At 38.6% G+C, this 22,611-nt stretch overlaps 1 protein-coding gene across 2 annotated transcripts; it reads right to left on the bottom strand.

Moving 5' to 3' along the window:
* Positions 1–1,530: 1,530 nt before the first annotated feature.
* LOC133869467 (actin-related protein 2/3 complex subunit 2A) lies at positions 1,531–19,575 on the bottom strand. Of its 2 annotated transcripts, XM_062306478.1 has the most exons (10): positions 19,335–19,565; positions 17,995–18,061; positions 17,564–17,771; positions 11,290–11,459; positions 5,030–5,107; positions 4,620–4,752; positions 4,450–4,541; positions 2,678–2,734; positions 2,009–2,080; positions 1,531–1,866 (listed from the first exon to the last, which is right to left on the bottom strand). In XM_062306478.1, exons 1-10 carry the CDS (start codon positions 19,394–19,396, stop codon positions 1,831–1,833), a joined length of 975 nt encoding a protein of 324 aa, XP_062162462.1. In that variant the 5' UTR covers positions 19,397–19,565; the 3' UTR covers positions 1,531–1,830. The 2 variants fall into 2 exon arrangements, with proteins under 2 accessions (XP_062162462.1, XP_062162461.1); XM_062306477.1 differs by having other exon boundaries at positions 4,450–4,752; positions 19,335–19,575.
* Positions 19,576–22,611: the final 3,036 nt, after the last annotated feature.

The raw sequence follows: 22,611 nt of genomic DNA on the forward strand, positions 1-22,611 counted from the left end.
GTGTGATGTGTCCTCTTTATTAAACGGGTTATGCAGGTCATGTCTTGTTACTTGCTTATTTAAATAGGTCCAACACGCGAACACAAATTTTCACTCATAACCTTAGTGGGAGATTGAGGGAGAGATGTGATCTAAGAAGGGGGATGAGAATGAGATCTCCAACTTCGATGGAAAGATTGTTCTAGATTGTTCAGAAGATAAGACAAGGAACTCGAAAGAATAATATCCTCATTTTTCCTTTTCCATTTAAAGTTGAAACTCACTAAACTCAAATTGAGAACCTCAAGAGCAAAGGCCTTCAATTTAAAGATGCCATAAATTTGATGATGACAACGAATGTAATTATACAATCTCGAGGGAAAATGATTTTCTATAGAGCCCAAGTCTTTCAAGAACAATGACATTCTCTTTATTCTCTCTCTCGATTTTCCAAAGCTTTCTTTATCTTATCCATTTCTTTACTATTATCAGGATTCCCTCGACATATATAGTTCGGCTCAGGTTCTCGTTGAAGTTGACCTATTATCGTAATAAAAAGAAGTTCGTGCACGTAGGATTTCGATTAGGTATGGTTAAAAAAAAAAAAAAAAAAAAAAAAAAAAAAAAAAAAAAAAAAAAAAAAAAATCATATTTTCTTTAATTTTTAATTTCAAATTTTTCAAAAAAAAAAAAAAGAAAAGAAAAGAAAAAGTAAAATTATATTTGATCCATTCAAAAAACTATAAGAAATGTGCTATATTATAGACCTAAGCCATGCTTGTCGATGAGGAAAAGAGCAGAATTACTATTTACTACGAGGAAAATGAGCCATCTCACCTACCAATATGCATCATCAATCTTTTCCCATACTCATCCTACCTAACCAGGTCCATTAGCTTAAAGTAGTACGGGTTGAAGCCTAAAGTTCAACGTAAATAAACAAAAATGATAATTAATCGATGTAGGATGTTATTTCTTAATTGGGGCTTTTGTTGAATTATTTCTAATGTCCATGGCTAAAGAATCTATATTACCAATTAGACATAGTTGAGCACGAGGTGAATTATTAATCAAATTAAAAAGAAACAGTATACGTATAATTGAACATTTTATTTGATAATTAAAAGTCTGTTGGGCTGCCTTTTGTAGAGTAATGTTTCTTACACAATTTTTGTACAACTTTTACACAACTCTAACAACCTTCTTTTAAAATCAGCCATTAAATATTTAGGACCCACATGTTGGAAAACAAATCCAATGGTTGATCATAACAAAAAGTAGTTAGAGTTGTGCAAAAGTTGTGTGAGAGTTGTGAAAGAAACATTACTCCCTTTTGTATCTTATGAGTAAACTAGATATGACCTTTCCATTTTGAACTCTAGAGAAGTCAATGTAATATCATGAAGATTGAATGAAGCACTTCCCGTCTCTTTCACCTTCTTTTTCTTGGTCGGGCTCTGTAAAGATCTCAGTGATCATATCATTTTGTCGGGTTGATTTTCCAGACTTTTCAAACAAAAATAAAGCTACAAAGAGCACAAGTTTCTCACCTTGATCAAAGCAGGATAGCATATCACGCAAATAACTCGGTTCCATTGGCATGTGAGCCATAAATTTATGTGGGCATACCTAAATTAATGTTTTAAAATTTAAACCAGGAAAGGAAATTCTAATATGGATCCCAAAATTGGCCTAAACAAAATGGAACTTTCTTGTTCAGACAAAGGGCAACTATAGACAAAGTTGTACCAAGCACTTGGAGTCGTCTTTCCTGCATAATATTGCAAACAACGCCAATGATGGGCTTCTCGGGATCCAAACAGGAGCATCCCTCTTCTACCCAGTAAATCTTTATGACTTCGAATTGGTCCTTGCTTCATTGAGGCTCTGCAATCCAGTACATGGAATTTTTTGTTTGATAAGTGCAGCGTATGGAAAAATTTAAAACGGATAAAAAAAGCATTTAAAAGCAAGGTTAGGCAATATCATAAATAAATTTTTAAAACATGAAAGTATCATTATGACAAACCAGTCGTTTGAAGGATCTGCTTTGCACTGTTTTCTTCGAATTCTCCAACTCGGGCTTTGCACGATCTAGGGCCTACAGAGTAATACATGTAAGCGTGTTATGACCTTCCACTGAGAATGCGTGTGTTCGTTTTTGTATTTGTTTTTGTGTATTTTTCTACTTCTACAGGTAATGCATGTCGCTGTGTGTGCATTCATATAGATGCCAAATATTTTAACAAAATTCATTAGCAAATGCTAAGTCAAATTTCCAAGTCTTCATCATTTAGGCATCCACAAATCTTATCCTTCAACACATCCTGACAAGGTGGGACTGTATGGGGTCAATAATCTTAGCATGTGGATTGCTTTCTATCTGGGACAAAAGAAAAAATGAAGAGGAGGAGAACAGTTTGGCCCCTCATGTCCCGATGCCCACAATAGACCTCTCTGAACTCAGCCTTAACAGGGCGTGTTCATGTTGCACAAGCTGCTGGAAAGGTGCAATCTCAAAGTAGGATGCTTTGCCAAACTAGACATCAACTCCAACTAAAGAAGGAAATGCATTTAAATTTCTTTCTTGCGAGAGAGAACTTTGCTCCATCTCAGATCAAGATATTCACATTTTTCCACCATAGAAGTATTTTTCAGCTAAATCAAGGAGTTAATTCTCATGTCGAGGAAATAGTACCTGAATCAAAGACTCCACACGACGCCGCATCCTTGTATGCATGAAACCCTCTGAGCACTGTTGAGGAATGTGAATGAAAGAGGTTGAAATCAAATATATCAACAAAGTTAGAAGATGAAGAAAGCGTGCTAGAAACAAAAACTTTCCATAATATGTTCCAGTACCTTCATGACTTTGAAATGGATAACAAAACAGATTTCAAGATATATGAGGGAATTTTTTTTGTTAATAAGATAAATGAGGAAATCTTATCAATATTTTGGCTTTCATGCTTACAAGTCTCTCCAAATTTCTGCTAGTTATATATTCAACTGAGATCATAGCATACTTTTTTTTTTTCTTGAATAATAGATATTCATTCAAAGCGCAAAGGAACGCGGTACACATGATATATATATATATAAGAGAACCCTAACCCATAGAGAAAGAAGAACATAAAGCTAAAAATTCAGAAAAAGTAGATACAAACGAAATATTCCAAGCCACTCTCCATGTATACAAGGTTTGTAGCACCAACTTATTCAAATCAAGCAAACTATTCTCATAATCGTCAAAGCTGTGTACATTCCGCTATGGCCAAAAACACCACATTAAACACAATGGAGCCATCCTCCATAAGTTCAACGCATTACGATTGCCCAACTGTACCCTCCAACTTCCCATCAGCTCGCTCACCCAGCGAGGCATAACCCAAGCAACACCAAAAAGCTGAAGAAACACACTCTACATCTCCGTGGCAACCTCACAATGAAGAAACAAGTGATTAATGGATTCTCCACAAGTCTTACACATACGGCACCATTCCATTACAATAATATTCCACTTACGTAAATTATCCAAGGCTAAGATTTTTCCTGGAGCCGCTGGCCACACAAAGAATGCCTCTCAGGGGAACCTTAACTTTTCAAATACTCTTTTAAGGAAAAGTTGACCGTACAGAAGTAGACAATACCTAATAGAAAGACTATCCTAGCATACTTATACCTGATTAACTATCATACACACAGTACCACACAATCAAAGTGCTGCATGAGGATCATCCCCCATCACCTTCCCTAGCCAGAGCACGTAGTGTGTGCATTTAATGGGCTTGCTGTGACAGGTAGAGTAAACATAGTAACACACACTCCAACTCTAAATGTGACAGATTGCAAGCATTTCATTCACAAAAAGAGATTAAATCCTCGCCGGCACGTTCTTAGGAGCTCGCGGTGCTCCCTTCCGCGGGCAGTGGCAACTGCAAGCCAACGCATTGATTTGAAAACATCGAAACACTGGTGAGGAAACTCTCCATAGCCACTACCGGCAAAGGTTGAATATCAGTGGCAAAGACGGTCACTCTGTGTGGCTCAGAAGGACCATCGGGCTGAACAACTTGGGCACCTGGACCCTTCGCCTCACCTGAGCCCGAGACAAAAGGCCCAGGTCCCACTTTCTCTCTTAACTTGAGTGAAAGTTTAGCTCTGGGCTTGAGACAGAACTTAGTCCAAGCACCACTAGGGCCTTTCCTTTATAGACTTGGTTAGAGTGGGCCATGTGAAGCAGGCCTGAGAGACTCGCTACAAAGGGGGCCTTAAACGGACCAGATCCACCCTTTGGTTTTAATGAAATTCAATTACTTATCAAACAAAAAAAAAAATACTGAGAATATGATACACATGTATTATTTTTCATCCTCTCTGTATTTCACAATTGCCAAGTACATGAAATGATGAAAGCATTCAAGACAAAAGAAGCAAGAATTCATCCAAATTAGAAGAAAGAAATCTCACTTTAACATGATAACTAACATAAGCGTGAAACGTTGATAAACTCCAAACTGTACGGTCCAGCTTTTTGCCTTCTACATGACGGGGGAAGATAACTGCATCAATTGAAGATTGCAATTTGTTATGGTGAGAAAGAGAAGGGAAAACCAACTCTATCCATTTTTGTACATTACCAAATGTAACAAATCCTGCATTTGCCAATAGTGCTTCACCAGGAGCTCCCTTCAGCTCTAGAGGAGGAGAAGAAGACCACAAACAAGAAGGGACGTTATTTAGTCCAGCCGTGCGCCTTGCTTCCATAAACTCCTAAATGTTAAACAGCCCTCGAAAGTGAGAAACTAGAAATAACCCAGGAGCAGATTAAATGAAACACACTAGAAAGGTATGCTTGGAAGTGTCAGCAGCAGAATCACCGCACATCTATGCAAATAGTAATAATTTCCACATTTGCAAGGCCTTCTAGGACCATTAGCAAAATGAGACAGTCCACTTTTGGATCTTTCTCAAACCAAAATACACAATTGCATTTTATTTGAGACTTAGCCTTAAATCAGTAAAAAATTAGATTATATACTTATTGTACCTGCAGGAAGGAAGTCGCAAGAACAATATCTATGGAGTCCTTAAATCTCATAGGAAACACAACCGTCACCTTTCCTACCTGTCAGAAACCATTATAATATTGTGTCAGCAAAATTTCAGGTACGGTGCCCTATATAACTAATAGTGTATGCGATGAAACAAACAAAAATGAGTACCGAGGTTACAGCATGCTTTGTAATGAAAAGACATTTTAGTTGAATTTCATAAATACCCACTAAAAACTAGAAGATCAGCCTGCACTTGAAGTGTATCACCGTCTGAAGAAGACAAGGCCCACATGATCTAGACTCTTTTAACTTCTTTTTTCAGAGGTCTTTTGGCTTTATCTAATAAAGAGGGTTTAAATACTACAGGGTATTTAAGGAAGCTGAGAATTATTTTATAACAAAAATGCAGACAACGAGTGGGGAAATTCAATTTCAGGATTTTTAGTTGTGACATCCCGGAATGTTAAGTCCCACATTGGTGGGTGAATTGTGGTGTAACATGGTTGCCTAGTGCCAAATTGGCTCCTTAGAGAATCTCCACCAACGGTAGCTAAAATACCTAGTGAAAAAGTGCAACTCTCTACTTTAGCTACTAGTTTTTCTATACACACTCCAACAGATTTTCTATTATCTTCTCTACTTGCTTTTAAATATTGCCAACACTTCATCTTTTCAAACAGAGAAATGCTAGGTTTCCATATTTTTTTTCCCAAAAATTTGGTTCCCAAATGTTGTGTTGATGCAATTAAATAGTAAAAGAACAAAAAAAAATGGATATGAGCAACTTCGAGAGAGCTGTGATCTCCAATGACTACTTCGAGTAAGTCGTGACCTCCAAGATACCAACAAAAGTTCAAGGTTTGATAAATATTCAAGCATGATATTTTATTCATTAGGGTTATGCATAAATAGGAGACGGCTAGGTCATAAGACATAACCATTAGATCTAGCCGTCATTACATCATGCAGGAAAATTAACTAAAAAATAAATAAACTAGTGAAAATACATTCCTTATTAGTTATAACATTTAAGGAAAGTAAATATGGAGATATACTACTCCTTATTCTCTGCGGGTTCCTGCACAGCCGGATTCTTGGGGCTACGATACTGCCATATAGCCCTGGGAAATCTGACCATATCATATGTCACCATCTCAAGTGATCTATTGTTTTAGTAAATAGAGGCATAAGGTGATGGGATGGTGACACATTATTTGATAACCAAATTTTTGGGGAAAAAAAAATTGGGAAACCCAGTATTTCTCTTACAAACATTCGTATTTTCAAATATTCTTATGTCAATTTTGGTTCTTCAGGTGGGGGCGAGTGGGTGAGATTTTACCTTGGCTGTAATTCTAATAGGGTTAGAAGGCTTCTTTGGGTTGAGATGGCTGGTTTTCCCTATTAGAGGCATTTTTTGCTCTTTCTAGTTAGGCGTTTCCTTTAATATACTTATTGTGGACTTAGGAGTGCCTTACGCTTTTTATAAATTTTATCGATTACTTATCAAAAAAAAAAAAAAATTGGTTCTTCCCTTTTTATACCAAACATGAGTGGAAAGGGTAATATTTTATCTTAACTAAAGTAAAGAAATTATAGGTGTTTCGAAGACTTGGAGAATTCCATAGAGGATATTTTAGCTTCATTTTTTCATACTTTGAATCTTTAGACAGTGACTTTTTTCTCCCTATTGTCGCTTAGTTATGTCGATTTCCTTGTTCATTTTTCTCTTTCTAGTTGGGTGATTCCTTTTGTATACTTCCGGTATACTTAGGGACGCCTTACGCTCTCAATAAGACTTAATTTACTTATCAAAAAAAACTAAAGGACATGTAAAGATACTACCATTAAATTTCCTGATTTGAGAAAAGCATCATGGATAATGAAAAATTTTAAACAAATAAATTAGGTGTTCAACATTTTGCTGCATGTTTATTAGAACTTTGCTTCTTCTTCTTTTTTCTTCTTTTCCGGATATGGTTCAGCAATTTAGAGAAGTATAGCTTAGGAGAAATCAGTAAGCATGCCAGTTGTTCCATCAAATGGTAACAATATTTCTTCTGCCATGAAATTTTTCCTGCTATTGGTTTATAAAAGTTGATAAGACCGTGATTTTTATGTGCATGCAAAATAACCTGCCAACATGGAATTGAGGAGATTATTCTTGGGATAAAAGAGAGTTTCTAAGACAGTGAACAGTGAAGAAGAGAAAACGTAAAGAAGAATGTCTCGGTGAAGAAGAGAAAGAAAAAAGGTTTTGGGCGAAAGAGGAGGAAGGAAACAATAGACAATAAAAAGTGACCATTGAAGCCCATTATTGTATTAATCTAGAGTGCTACAGTAAATAGCATATTGATTTTACCTGGCCTCTAGCTAATCTGTTGGAGGTAAAAAATGGATAATATTAGCTAAATTTAGCTAATATGTGACTTTTACCTATCTTCTGAAGATGCTCTTAGGTATTAGATAAACCTCTCATAATAGGTATTTTTAGCTAATATCACCCAATTTTCATCTCCAGCAGATTAGATTAAGAAGAGGTAGAATACATTTTTTCCTAAGTGAATACCAGATTTTGGACTTACTATCTAAAATTGATGAAGAGCAGCTTCAAGAGTTTTCAATCCCCACTCCTAAGTTTAAAGGGACTAGAGAAGTGAAGAACTTAGAGTGCTTGATTAATTATGATATTAAGGGTTTTGACTCTAGCCGGGGAAAGGCAAGAGAGCCCTTGTTGTGACGTATTGTTCTCTGGGATTTGTGGGCTGGATCCCGTTAGGGTGCTTCGGTTTCTTCCTGTTTTTGGGTTTTGCAGATTCTGTTTTCTTTCGTTCTTTCTTATTCTGTTTTGGTGTCTTTTTTGTGTACTTCTTGCATGCTTAGGGGCGCCTTTACGCTTTTTATAATATTTCTCTGCTCACTTATCAAACAAAAAAAAAATAGCAATATATTGTTATTCACTGTAGCACACTATAAGAATAAAATATTGTTTCTCTTGTTGGAGAAAGAGCCCCAAGGTTGTGTGCTCTTTATATCGTTACTTTTATCTTTATTTTTAAAACATTGGAAAATAATATTTAAAGAAAGTAGATAGTGGAATAGAGAATCTGTTGGAGTTTGAATTGAAAAGTTAGTAGCTAAAATGGAAAAATATGTATTTTGAATAGGTAAAATAGCTAGTATTGCTGGAGAGGCTCTTACTAGGTGAGACTGTGCTATATAAGTAATTGTGGAAAGCTCCAATTATAACTTTGACTAGTCCTTTTGGAGTATAGTGCTTTCCTTGGGTCATGACAAATGATATCATAATCAACCTAGTAATACCATGTGATGTTGTTACACTGTAGACTCAGAAGGGTTGTGGAGAAGATTATCTCGAATCCCCAAAATGCTTTTGTGATAGGAAGGCAAATTCTTGATTCTGTTCTTATAGCTAATGAGTGTTTGGATAGTCGCATCAAATTAGGTAATCCAAGGTTACTTTGTAAACTAGATATTGAGAAAGCTTATGATCATGTCAACTGGGATTTCTTATTGTATATGTTGAGAAGATGTGGCTTCGGGGAGAGACGGTGTTCTTGGATAGCACATTATATCTCTTCGGTGCGTTTCTCTTTTTTGGTGAATGGCACCCCTTCTGGTTTTTTCAACAGCTCTCGTGGCCTTCAACAGGGTGACCCTCTGTCGCCTCTCTTGTTTGTCATCGTGATGGGGGCCCTTAGTAAGTTGTTCTCTATTACTGTTCAAAGGGGCTTCCTCTCTGGCTTCTCTGTGGGCTCTGGCAACAATGGAGTGATTAACACTTCTCATCTGTTATTCGAAGACGATACTTTAGTTTTTTGCGGGGCTAATCCTGATCATCTTCTCTATCTTCGTATGTTATTACTGTCCTTTGAAGATTAATTTGGATAAGTCAATTTTAGCTCCAGTGGGTCATGTGGATAATATGGATGATTTGGCTGACATCTTGGGCTGTGGAGTTTCTTCTCTTCCTTTAAAGTGCCTTGGACTTCCGTTGGAGGCCCCTTTTAAGGCTAAGTCCAGCTGGGATGAGGTAGTTGGTAAGTTTAAGAGGCGGCTGGCTAGCGGGAAGCGGTTGTATCTGTCGAAGGGTGGCAGAGTTACCCTTATAAAAAGCACTCTATCTAATCTTCCTACGTACTTTCTTTCTCTATTCCCTATTCCCTCCAGTGTTGCTAGTTGTATAGAGAAGTTGCATCGAGATTTCTTGTGGGAAGGTATAGGTGAAGAATTTAAATTTCATCTGGTTAATTGGTCCAAGGTTTGTTCTCATATTTCAAATGGTGGTTTGGGCATCCGGAATTTGAGGATCTTCAATCAGGCTCTATTAAGGAAGTGGCTGTGGCGTTACGCCCATGAGAGAGACGCTTGGTGAAAATCTGTTGTGGATGCAAAGTACGGTTCTACTTGGGCTGGTTGGTGTTCTTTAGGCCCCCCCTGGGTCTCACAGAGTGGGGCTTTAGAAGAATATTAGGAAGTGGTAAAGTTTGCTTTGTAGCCATACCAGACTTATTTTGGGAAATGGATCTAGGATCCGTTTTTGGGACGATGTGTGGTGTGGTGAGGTGCCCCTTAAGGAAGCTTTCCCAGTTTTGTATGACATAGCGCGTGACAAGGATGCACATGTTGTAGACCATTTGGTTGTGGTGAGCGGGTCCTATCAGTGGGATGTTAGCTTCTTTCGAGCGACCCACGACTGGGAGGTGGATGTTTTGGCCTCCTTTTTCTTTTTCTTGTACTCAACCAGAGCGGATGGTGATGGGGAAGACCAGCTCTGGTGGTCTCCTTCTCACAAAGAGAAATTTGATGTTAGATCTTTCTATAAGATTCTTACTTGCAAAGAGGATATTCATTTTCGCTGGAAAAGTATATGGCGAACCAAGGTTCCCTTGAAAGTAGTTTTCTTTGCTTGAACGGCAACGCAAGGGAAGATCATCACCTTGGACAATCTCAGAAAGAAGAGTGTTATAGTGATTGATAGATGTTGCATGTGCAAAATGAATGGGGAATCTGTGGATCACCTTCTTCTCCATTGCGAGGTTGCACGCGCTCTATGGAACGACATCTTTAGTCGCTTCAGTATGTCTTGAGTTATGCCTCTTGGTGGTAGATTTATTCGCTTGTTGGTGGACGGGTGGTCGCTCTCAGAGTGCGGTCGTCTGGAAAATGGTCCCTTGTTGCCTTTTGTGGTGCTTGTGGAGGGAACGCAATGATAGACAGTTCGAGGACAAAGAACCATTGAAGAACTCATTTCCTTTGTACTCTTGGTCGGCTGCGTTCCTCGCACCTTTAGTGATTAGTTTTAATGATTTCCTTATTTTGTTTTCTTCTTCCTCTTATATGTCTTTCTTGTATACTTTATGTGTACTTGATTGCGCTTTGCACTTTTTAATGATATTTCTCTTACTTATCAAAAAAAAAATTGTAGCATGATGTGAATCCTAACAAGGACGTCAGAGATTTGAGTGAGCAAGATTGTAATACCCCGAAAAGTTAAGTCCAACATTAAATGGTTGGATTGTAACTATGTGTCATGGGTGCTAAATGCCACATAAAACATTATGAGCTATACCAATCGATAGCGTATTGGGGCTTTGGGCGTCCTCCCCCAGCCTACTTGTTACTTCTTGTGGATAAGAAAGGATAAAGGACACAACAGGACACATTAGATTAGTGAGCTCTAAGCAAGCACAAGCAAGGCAGGAGCTGGGATTGAGAATCTCTTTATTGCCTTACCTTTAGTTTCTTACTAGATGAGACCAGAGTACATGAGTGACTTTAGGGTACTCCAATTGTAACATTGACTAGTCTTTTTTTAAAGGATAATGCAAATATGACTAACACTTTCCTTAGTCATGACATAAGCTATTTAGATATATACGAGAACAATGCAAGACTTCAACCTATCTTATCGCTTTCGTACTTGCTTTATTGATAATTTCAGTAGGAGTTATTATGTCTCTGATATTCACTAGAATTTATTTGTTAATTCTTGTTGCATCAGAGATAAACTAAACACGAAATTAGTTGATGCTGAAGAAATATTTTAAGGGGGAATGAGGAGAGTGTGTGCTAAATGAAAAACTATGCTGGAGAAGAACACTTTTCTCGCGAATACTATTACTCTCTACAAATAAGCCCATGAAGGTTATAAGAAGCAGTTCAAAGTTCTAAAGAAGGAAAAAAATTGCAAGTAAAAATAGGTCAACATGTTAAGAAGAAATTTTTTTACCTGAGGAACAAGGAAAAAAGACTCGTTCGGCCGGTGCACAATGGCAACAAGCCGATCCATATTAGGAGCAACAGTCCTTGAAGCAAGTTGTTTTAGAATTACTCTCAATGGAGCACCAAGTACCACTTCCCTAACAGATGCAATCTTTACCAAAAGAGCATGTCTGTGCTCTGCATAACATCAACAAGAAAAAGTGTCAAAGAACATCAGAAAAACAAAAACAAAAGTAACTCAGCCACAAAATAAATTAATAAGAATACAAAAGTGGGGCTATTCAGTGGAATGGGGCTATTCAGTGGAATGTTCTCTTCACGAGACATATTCAGGATTGGGAGGTGGATATGGTCATTTCTTTCTTCGATCGTCTATACTCCAGTTCGGCTCGGCATGGGGAGGGTGACAGGATAGTGTGGAATCCCTCTAGAAAAGGTCTATTTGAGGTGAGATCCTTCTACAAAGAGCTTATTAGGAAAGGTGGCCCTGTTGTCCCGTGTTTCCCTTGGAAGAATATTTGGCGTGTTAAGGCTCCAACTAGGGTGGCCTTCTTTGTTTGGTCAGCTGCTTTGGGCAAAATTTTGACGCATGATAACTTGCGTAAGAGGAAGGTGATAGTAATTGAGTGGTGTTGTTTATGTAAAAAGAGTGGGGAGTCTATTGATCATTTGTTGCTTCACTGTGAGGTAGCCCAGGCTCTTTGGAGCTTTGTCCTTACCTTATTTGGGGTCAAGTGGGTTATGCCACGTACGGTGTTGGAGTTGCTGAGTTGTTGGGGGGCGGCGTTTGGGGGTGCTCTAGCTATTGAAGCTTGGCGGTTAGCTCCTTTATGCTTGCTGTGGTGTATTTGGAGGGAGCGGAATGCTAGGCTATTTGAAGATGTAGAGACATCTATGGTGGAGCTTCGGAAGCGGTTGCTCAATACTTTATATTCTTGGATAGCGCCCCATCATAGTTTGAGTTCTTTTACTTATGTAGAATTTTTAAATTTATTCCCTGCTCATCCCTGTTAGGGGTTCTCTTGTATACTTCCCGTGTATAAGGGTTGCGCCCCTTTGCGCTTTTTAATATAATTGCAATTACTTATCAAAAAAAAAAGAATACAAAAGTGAATAGATGAAAGTATCTTTGAATACTATATGGTTGAAAGCAATCTCAAACAAAGATAGAATTCGCTGCATTTATGTCAAATAAACTGTTCTAAGCTTTTATTTGTAAGGCGAAAGCACACTCGAATTGTTAACATATCTTGTTAAGACCATGATGCATTTTGCATAGCATTGTTGAGTATTCCTGCCTGCACAGGAGCGCTGTATTGCAGGGTATAAAATGGGAATAATGATCCAACCAATGAGGCTTCAGAACAGTGGGTGCAGCCAAAAAAGTCAGGTAGAGAAAGGGGAAGAATGACCCAGACCTATCTGGCGTCAAAACAGTTGGTGCAGCAACCAGTCACTACAAGTTTACCATAAAGCTTCAATCTATAAATTTGACCGTAAGTGCAATTCGCACATCTGACATAGGATCTTTAACTTTTAGCAATGTGTAATGAGCAAAGGCCCTGAGATATGCCAATTTATCCAGCAAGCTAGCCAAAATAGTTCTTAAGAGCCTAAGTGGATGTAATACCTTGACCAAAAGAAATGCTATGTTTTTTTATAAGTAAATGCAATTTATATAAATGCGCAAGAGGTGCAACCCAAGTACACAAAAAATATACAGTAAAAACACTTAGCTAGCAGAAGAAAAAACATTAAGAAAACATGAGACGTATAAATATTTAAGTCAAAGGCAGCAGTCCAATGATAAAGAGTCTTGAAAAAAAAAATCATTTAGATCTACACCGTCCGTTCACGATCTTCAAAAACTCCAATTATTTCTTCCCCTCCAAAGACACCACCAAAGGCAAGACATAACTATCTTCCACATAATAGCATTCCAAAAGCCTGCCGAAATACCCTCTCCAACAAGCAAAAAGATCTACTACTCAACTAGACATAACTCACGCCAATCCTACAAGGTTGACGATGGTATTCCATAGGGCACTAGCCATCTCAAAATGTAGTAAAAGGTGGTTCACTGATTCCTCACTCTTCTTACATATATAGCACAAATCAACCACAATAACATGCTGCTTTCTAAGATTATCCATGGTTAAAATCTTTCCTAAGGCAACCGACCAAGCAAAGAAAACCACTCTCAAGGGAACCTTAATCCGTCAAATACTCTTCCAAGGGAAAGGAATGCTATCGTGGGGAACAAGGACATTGTACTATGATTTAACATCAAACAACTCTCTCTTGAAAGGTACTCAGCAAAGCTTGTCTTTGCCACCCTGTCTCAATCTGAAAGGACACAACAAATTAAAGAACGAGATAAAGAGATCTACCTCTCAGTCGTGAGCTACTCTGAAAAAAATATATATATTCTATTGTGAGAGTCACTAGGAAACTCCAAATAACCTATCACTAAAGCATCCTTACAACGGGCCAAACTGAACGAGTCCAAAAAAGTTGCCTTAAGGACCTGATCCCCACACCACACGCCATACCAAAATCTACTTCTAGAGCCATCATTGACCTCAAATCTAGTATGAGTAAAAAACTCTCCCCAATCCCCCCTGATATTCTTCCATAGCCCCACTCCATACGCCCCATGAACCTCATTAGAACACTACGCACACCCATGCACTACCATATTTAGAATCCACAACCACCCTAAATGCTATTGTAAAAGAAGTCTTATAGGTTACTTTCATCTACCGTACTCGCTGGTTTTGTTTAAACTCTGTTCTCTCTTTTTTTCCATATACAACTTTTTCTATTCGGCATCTGCCAGCAGTTAAGAAAACAATAAAAGAGAAAGTGCATAGGAAAAACCCACGCCTTAAGAAAGAAAATCTCCTAGTATCTACTCTGAGAAAGGCTTATGTTCTACATGGTACTCCTCTTCCTTTCGTGATATTTCCATTTCCTATTGAGAGAGAGAGAGAGAGAGAGTTTGTACCTCATAACAAATTAGCACCAAGGGGGAGGAAAATTCTAATAAGCACTTGAGATCTTGCCTTAAGCATACATTTGTACCTAAGAAACTGGCCCGAACCAGGAGGGCAGGCACAATCACTTACCATTGTTAAAAAAAAAAAAAAAAAATCTTTGTTTTTTAATAAGTAATTAAATCTCATTAGAAAAGCGCAAAAGGGCGCAATCCTATAGCACAAGAAATATACAAGAAAAACCCCTTATTATGAAGAAAACGAAGAATAAAATCCAAAAGCTCAAGAAAACTAGAAAAAGGCATACTATTATACGTTGCTATCCATGTGTAGGATTTGAACATAATATTTTTTAGCTCAACCACCAAAGTCTCTCAATCTTCAAAGCTCCTTGCATTTTGCTCGCTCCAAATATACCACATTAAATACAAATGAGTCAACCTCAAAACTTCCAAAACATTACCAGCTTCCCACCTAACCTCTCCAACTCACCAACAACTCTCTAATCCTTCAAGCTAAACAAATAGAAAAAAGAATTCCATAGTTCTCTTGCTACTCCACACATCCTTACAACGTGCAATACTAAAAAAGTCCATATAAGAAATCTTTAGGGGCTAGGGAACCACAAATCACCCCAAAACCTAATATTGGACCCATCTCCCACCTCATATTCAACAAAACTAGAGAAAACTTCTCACCCCCACCTTATATATTTCCACACTCCCACTCCGAAGGGCCCCGCTACCTCCTTAGAACACCAACCTGCCCTTAAATTATCATACTTAGTTGACACCACCGATCTCCCCAAAGCCTCCCTCTCCATAGTGTAACATCATAACCATTTTCCGAAAAGAGCTCGATTAAACTGAATAAGCTTTCTTACCCCAAAACACCTAATTTTATCGGAGTACAAATTCTCGACCAATTCACTAAATGGAACTTAAACTCATCATCAATTCCACCCTATAAAAATCCCTCTAAATTTTTTCAAGCCTATTACCCATGCCTACATAAGTCGGGATGAGGGACAAATAATAAGTAGGCAAATTGGAAATAGTGCTTTTTTTTTATCAAAGTCAATCTACCTCCCTTACACAGATAAAGCCTCTTCCAACCAGCTAAATGACGTCCCATTTTTTCAATAACACAATTCCAAATAGAAGTAGCCTTGTAAGAAGCTCCCAAAGAAAGTCCCAAGTACTTCATCTGCAAAGATGCTACTCTACAACTAAGAATATGAGCCAAACCTTCTACATCACCCACATCGCCAACAAGAACTAGCTTTGATTTAGCCAATTAATCTTCAACCTCAAAACCACTTCAAAACATAATAATAGACATCAAAGATGACGAGTTGATGTAAAAAAAGAAATATGTATATACCGCCTGGATTCCCAAACAAAATGGAAAGGGTTGTTTACCCAATCACTTGCCATGCAAGACAGCAAAAAAAAAAAAGATCACAACTTATCCCCCACTCATTCACATCCACCTAGTCTTGCACCTTAAATTTGGATGAGAGCATAATAGTCCACAAAGTATCCACTTGAAGCATGAGTCCTGAATATGATAAAGGGAAACCGCTGCAAAAGTGTTACTTCAACTGAGAAAGGGACTGTTATTGGCAGATAATCACCTAAACCAAATCTAACCTTTAGTTAGACATCCATTCCTAGAGGTCTAGACGGAACTATCAATAGGCCAAGCAAGTTTGCGTAACGATTTTAAAACTTCTATTGGCTTTGCATACCACCTTTGCACCAGGTCTATTGGCAATATCTATTAGGAAAGGAGCTAACATTTTTCAAGATACGTAGCATAAGGAGCACTTGAACAATCAAAATGCAAACATTTATTGAGGCCTTAAGACAAGCACAATCCGGAATCACTTCAGCCACAAGGATTAAATAACACAACTGAATCAACCTCAATTGAAATAATACAAGAGGCTTAAGTTCTATAAAGCATATACAATCAAACTACAGTGATTTTTTTTTTTTTTTGATAAGTAATTGCAATTATATAAAAAGCGCATAGGGGCGCAACCCTTATACACGGGAAGTATACAAGAGAACCCCTAACAGGGACGAACAGAGAATAAATTTAAAAATTCTACATAAGTAAAAGAACTCAAACTATGATGGGGCGCTATCCAAAAATATAAAGTATTGAGCAACCGCTTCCGAAGCTCCACCATGGATGTCTCTACATCTTCAAACAGCTTAGCATTCCGCTCCCTCCAGATACACCACAGCAAGCATAAAGGAGCTAACCGCCAAGCCTCAACAGTGATTTTTTTTTAATAGGTAAGAAAAGAAATAGCATTAAAAAAGCGTAAAGCATACAGAGAGCATACAATGACACCAAAACAAAAGAAAAACGGAAAACAAATGAAGAACAACCGAAAAAAACCAAAAGGCAGAAGAAATGCTACAGTAAACCCCCAACCTCTTGCCTCTAACCCGGCTAGAATCAACACCCCTAACATTGAAATTGATCAAGTATTCTAGATTCTTGACCTCTCTTTTCAGTTTTTTCTTAAGAGCAGAGACAGAGTGTTGTCCCTCATCAACTAAAGTCAATAAATCCAGAAAACCCTTCTCAGTCCCCTTGAAAGAAACCCCCATCGTGCGAAAACACGACCTAGCATCTTGCACTACCATGGGGTATACAACAACCCCTCTCTCAGGATCATCCCCCTTCGAAGATTCACCCACCTCGCAGACCCAAGAAGACTGCTGCTCCCTCCAAGACATACCCAGTAAAAACTGGGGAGAACACCCATACACCAAGGAGAATGGCCTCGTTGAAAACAAAACCCACTAAAAAGAGGGAAGGAACACCCCCCCACCCCCAACGCCAAACGAGTACGAAAAAGCAGGCCCAACACCACCAAATGATTGATTTTGTAAGACTACATAAATATCGCAATCAGTGCGGTTACACATATAGGACTGGAAAACATATGCAATTAAACTAGAAAAATCTTTACAGTTCAAAACATTTTTAACTCCTTTCAACATGGCACACAATATCAGTTACAACTCCTAAACATTGCACTTATTAGTTCATTGGAATTGATCCTTGACACAAACTCTACCCATATAAATGTATAAATGGTATAAAGTTGTTAAAAGAAACCTTTTTTGGGATGTGAAACAAATATTTTAGGGCACAATCTTAGAAATTATAATGTAAAGATGGATATGTTTAACAACTGTTCCTACATTTTTTGGCATATCCATGGCAAGCTAATAATGACCTTAGAAAAGGAACTCGTTGAACCTTCATCTGGAGGAAGTTTTGACAGATTCAGTTTCAATGTGAGATTAAAGCCATCCCTTGGAGGATCAAGAATTTGTACAAGTACACCATATGCAGCTTTTATAGCTTCTATAGCTCCAAACGGAAGTCCACCAAAGAAAATGGCTTCTGGAGGAGGGGTGGGTAATGACATTGATAGCAGCAAGACATGTGAATTCTTCATTGACACCTACAAGTTATACTAGCCACTCAGATGAGCAAATCCAAACTACCACATTTAAATAATAATTATGATAACAAACAGAATTGGTTGGTTAAGATCCTTCGCTCCTAATAAATTTCAATTACTTAAATAAAAAAATAAAAAAAATAAAAAAAGATACAAGTTTACTCATTACGATTCTTTTCTTTCCACAGAAATGTTGAACTAAAAAGCTTGTAAATCAAATCACCTGAATATGGTAACGAACATCGTCAAACTCAACCCAGTGATAATCCAATTCAACTCCTTTTTCAAGGCTGCAGAATTTTTAAAAAAAAAAAAAAAAAAAAAAAAAAGGTCACATGTCAGCATGCTGTGCAAGGTCATTACAGTAACAAAATCGAGTTTATAGTTTATGTTCTGTGGTATGTTTTTTGGTCAGTAACCTAGTGATAAGAAGCTAAAAGATGATTGAGCACTCGAATAAGCATCAGCATCATCATAAAAATGAAGAAGATTACCTATTAGCAGTCCATTTGGGGAGTATGAACTAGCATTAACGTATAAACAAAATCCAAGTATGCCCCATAAGAATCTGTCCACGTTGTAGTGGGGTAGTTTTGTCAGAAAATAAAATAGGAGGGCTAAGTCATTAATTTCTTGTTCTCCTAAAAGCCAATGAGCATGCTAGTAGCTGAGGTTGCAGAGTTTTTTTCGATTTTAATTATTGGTGACTATATCCCTATTAGTTAGACAAATGATTTTAAACAAATGACTGTCATTTTTCTATTGAACCTCTGACAACTCCTTATTGCCATCATAAAATAAATTTCAGTAATAAGAAACACGAAATGGACTCATTCAAATATATAAATAAACCACTCAATCAGGAAAAAAAAAAAAAAGATAAGCTTGCATTGCCTAACACACCCCTCCACATGGTACTACAAGATACAAGGTCTGAATACAAAGCACTATTGTGACAAATTTGCAGGAACAAGTTAACAATTAAGGCAGTAAAAGAAAAGAAACAATATATGTACGAATGCCAGCAAACTTCCAATCACATGTACAACAATTATACATGTAGTGAGAAAAGGAAAATGATGTGTGATCAACCAACTATTTTCCGAAGCTCTTCAGATTGTTGGGGCACAAGTTTACATGTTTCCCACTTCTCTCCGTAGATCAGGATTACATTTTAGAGGAAGGAAAAAAAAAATCATGAACGCATTAAACGAAATGTGTGTGTCTCTGTGTGTGTATACGCACACATATATTCCATAAAAATAAGTTTTTTTTAAAAAAAAAAAAGACTTCGTAGAATTTGAGTGATAAACCAACTATGAACCCTAGTAACAAACACTGGAGTAAGCTGACAATATCAACAAAAGTGATTCTATAGACAAAACTTCCTAAAGTGTAGATTCAAAAATTACAGGCAGAGAGATTCAGAATACATAAACGGACTTCAATTGTAAATTTACCACAACACAGATGCGTAGAGCCCTCTTAATCCTAAAGATAAATATCCCCGAATAGGTGAAAACAATACAGTAGGAAAGAAAACAAAAGAGAGGGGGAACGCACTTCTGAACCCGATTCAACAAGGTCTGAAGAAGAAATCTTGAGTGAGATTGCAACAGTATCATCGATTCCACTCTTCTTTATCTCCCCCTCTATGCGTAGTGGTAGAGAGCTGACTCTTGCCTCAGCTTTGGGATCTACAACGTCGTGTTGGGGAGGTAATGGGAAGAGAGATTCTTTTCTTTTCGCCACTTCTGCCTTCATTTATTTCATTTTTTCTCGTTGTCACTTGTCGCGCAAAAATTACTCCGGATCTTCCTGGCCTCCCACAAAGCCCCCAAAGGTGTCCGCTAATTTTCTGAAACTCCCCATATTTTCAAAAATTCACACTTGCACCCTTTTTTTTTTCTTTTTTTTTTTTATAAGTAAGAAGAACTTTATTAAAAAAAAGCGTAAGATGCCCCTAAATGCAAATGAAGTATACACAGGAACAACCAATGCTAACCCGCAAAAATCCACAACACTAAGGCCCCATAACACAAAAGAACCAAAAACAAGCTACAAAAGAACCCAACTAAGAACAAGAAAACCCACTACCCGTCAAGGCACAACGAACCTACAACATGTGTGCCTTGCTTTTCCTACACTTAGAGGGATAGTTCGCGTTACCGTAATTGATGGAACTATGCAAATTCAGAAGCTCCATTTTTCCTTTAGACTTCTGGCGCACAAAAAACTGGAACTCCTCTTCTATGTCATCCCGAATAGCCATAGCCTCCTCCCCAAAATCCTCATCCATCGCCCAATCTAAGGGCAAACCATCCCAATAATCATCTTCTTCCTCTTCCCACACCACAATCTTCCCGTTATGATCAAAACCAACTGGCCAATTTCGATATTGGGATAAACCATTTAAGCAACCACTCGAAGGGGAGGGAGGAGCTACCACCCCGTCATTGATGTCCATCTGAGGCGACACAGGAGGGACTGAAACTATTGGGGGAAGGTTGAGAAACCCCTTCCTAAAAAGGCCCTGATTCACTGGCATAACTGGCTTCTTCATTGTAGGAGGCTTTGCCGCCTTCTCAGCAGGCGGCTCTACACCCGTAACCCTCTTATCAACGTTGCCAACAAACATCTTCATGGCTTTCAGGGAATCAGAAAGTAGCACTTCATTCCACTTCAGATAATGCACTTCCCTCTGTTTTTTCGTCCTCCTGTAATAACACTGAAAAGGCTTACAAACCACCACAAGGAGGGGAGAACGCAACTTCTCTCCCAAAATAGCTGCTCCAGCGAGAGACGGAGGGGCAAAAAAGGTTTTAGGAATTTAAAGCGTCTTCAATGGAGTGAACTTAAAGATAGAAGCTGAATAAGGAGCAGGATCCGCCGAAAAACCCATATCCGGTGCCGGAGAAGGGGGGAAACCGAAAAGATTAAAGGCTGGAGTCCGGCTAGAAAACACTGGAACCACATGGGGACTGCTCGACTCACCCCCGGAAAAAGATTCTGTTCCTGTAACTGTCCTTGTTACTATCGCCGATGAGGGCTCCGACCTAGAAGAACCCCCAACAAAAACCGAAGAAGCTGGACTCGCGCCCTCTTTGGCTCCCAACGCTGTAACCTCCAAACTCCCAGGAGGAAGCCGATTCATAACCAACCCAGAAGATACCTCCATTGTTGTCTCCGACAATGATGGCGGCAGACAGGAGACTTTGGGTTTCCGCATGAGACGAGCCACGCGAAAACCTAAGGGTTTTCGATACAGCCCCGACCCAGCAAATCGGGCCAGAAGTCTCCTAACAGCCCAGCCCAATGCCAAGTTAAAACCAGGACCCAATTTACGCCATGTCCGCAATCTCGAATTTTCAAAATTCAAACGAAAGTACTTACCTTGCGAACGTACATTATGGGATTTGTCCAACAAATCAAGTGGGTGAGACTCCAACGAGAAGCAATCCACTGCCGATCTCGGATCAGCCTCTGTACGCCACACCGTCGAAAGAAGATTACGCTTGCAAGGTTTCACCAACAAAGCCCTTAACCAGGAACGACCATCACCCATTATGGGCATCGTCTTTGCAGCAGTGGTCGAATCCGACCTCAAAACCTCTGCAAAAGAAGGCCTCGTCCATTTTGGAGCCAATCCCAAAATCTGCCGAATATCCTTCACAACCTTCTTCTCCAATGTAGATGAGGAACCGAGCCCGCAACCCACTGATATTGAGAGAAAATCTACAACCTTTCTCAGCTCGTCAGATAATTTAAGCCATCCCCACCCTCCACGGGCCTCGGGGATAAGAATGGACCCTTTCCAACCGCCCAACCCGTATGTTGTAGCCTTTAAGAAGCGCTCAGCTTTATTCCCACCTCTCCGAGCAATTAGAACCTTCGATCCTTCTCTGAACAACTTAACAAAGTCTTGCTCTTCCTTGAAACCCAACAACACCTCCAACATCGACACAAGCCACTCGGAGCTCTGAGAATTCAAGATGACCACACCCAGGAAATTTGTCCTCTTCTCCTCCACCCTCAACGTCGACACCCTACCCAAGACCGAGAAGGTAAAAGACTTTGACCCCACTATGAAATTCTTATCCATCTCATGACACACCCGGGACTAAGACGAGCAACCCAAAAAATTACATTGCCGAACAAAGAACCACCCAACAAATCAGAGGACCGAAACACAAAACTTGAGGACCAAGCAAGAGGCTATGAGAGATAGAGAATGCGAGAGGATGGAAAAGAAATTGAGCCCCTAGCTGGACACGTTCTCACGTGCCGTCACTAAGGCAGAGGAGGAAGGTCAAAAAACCATGCACGCTCATACCCGCCGTCAAAAAACAAAGAACTAAGAAACATTAACATCAAAGAGTTTGCAAAATCATTATAATTTACACTTGCACCCTTTGCATTTCTTTTCTTTCATTTGTATTTTTTTTTTAAGAGACTTTTCTTTCATTTGTAGGTTACAAAACAAAACACCTTGACAAGTTGTTTTTTAAATTTTTGGTTCAATTACTTTTTCCACTTTTACTACTCATTTACCCATTGCTTCCATGAACTACCACTTATTATACTCAATCGTCTTAAACTATCACTTTTTGACAAAAATAAAATAAAAAAATTCCGTTAATAAGATCGTCAAATCATATAAAATAGGGATAATTGCACCGTTGGTCCCTGTGGTATACCATAATTATTTTTTACTCCCTATGGTTTAAAAAGTTAATGGGAGGTCCTCGTGATATGCAATAATTACAATTCGATCCCTGGCGTCAAATTCTGTTAAAATTTTTAACAGATTCCGTCAAATGCTACGTCGGCGACACGTGTC

This window comes from Alnus glutinosa, chromosome 5, assembly GCF_958979055.1.
Source record: "Alnus glutinosa chromosome 5, dhAlnGlut1.1, whole genome shotgun sequence".
NCBI classification, from domain to species: domain Eukaryota; kingdom Viridiplantae; phylum Streptophyta; class Magnoliopsida; order Fagales; family Betulaceae; genus Alnus; species Alnus glutinosa.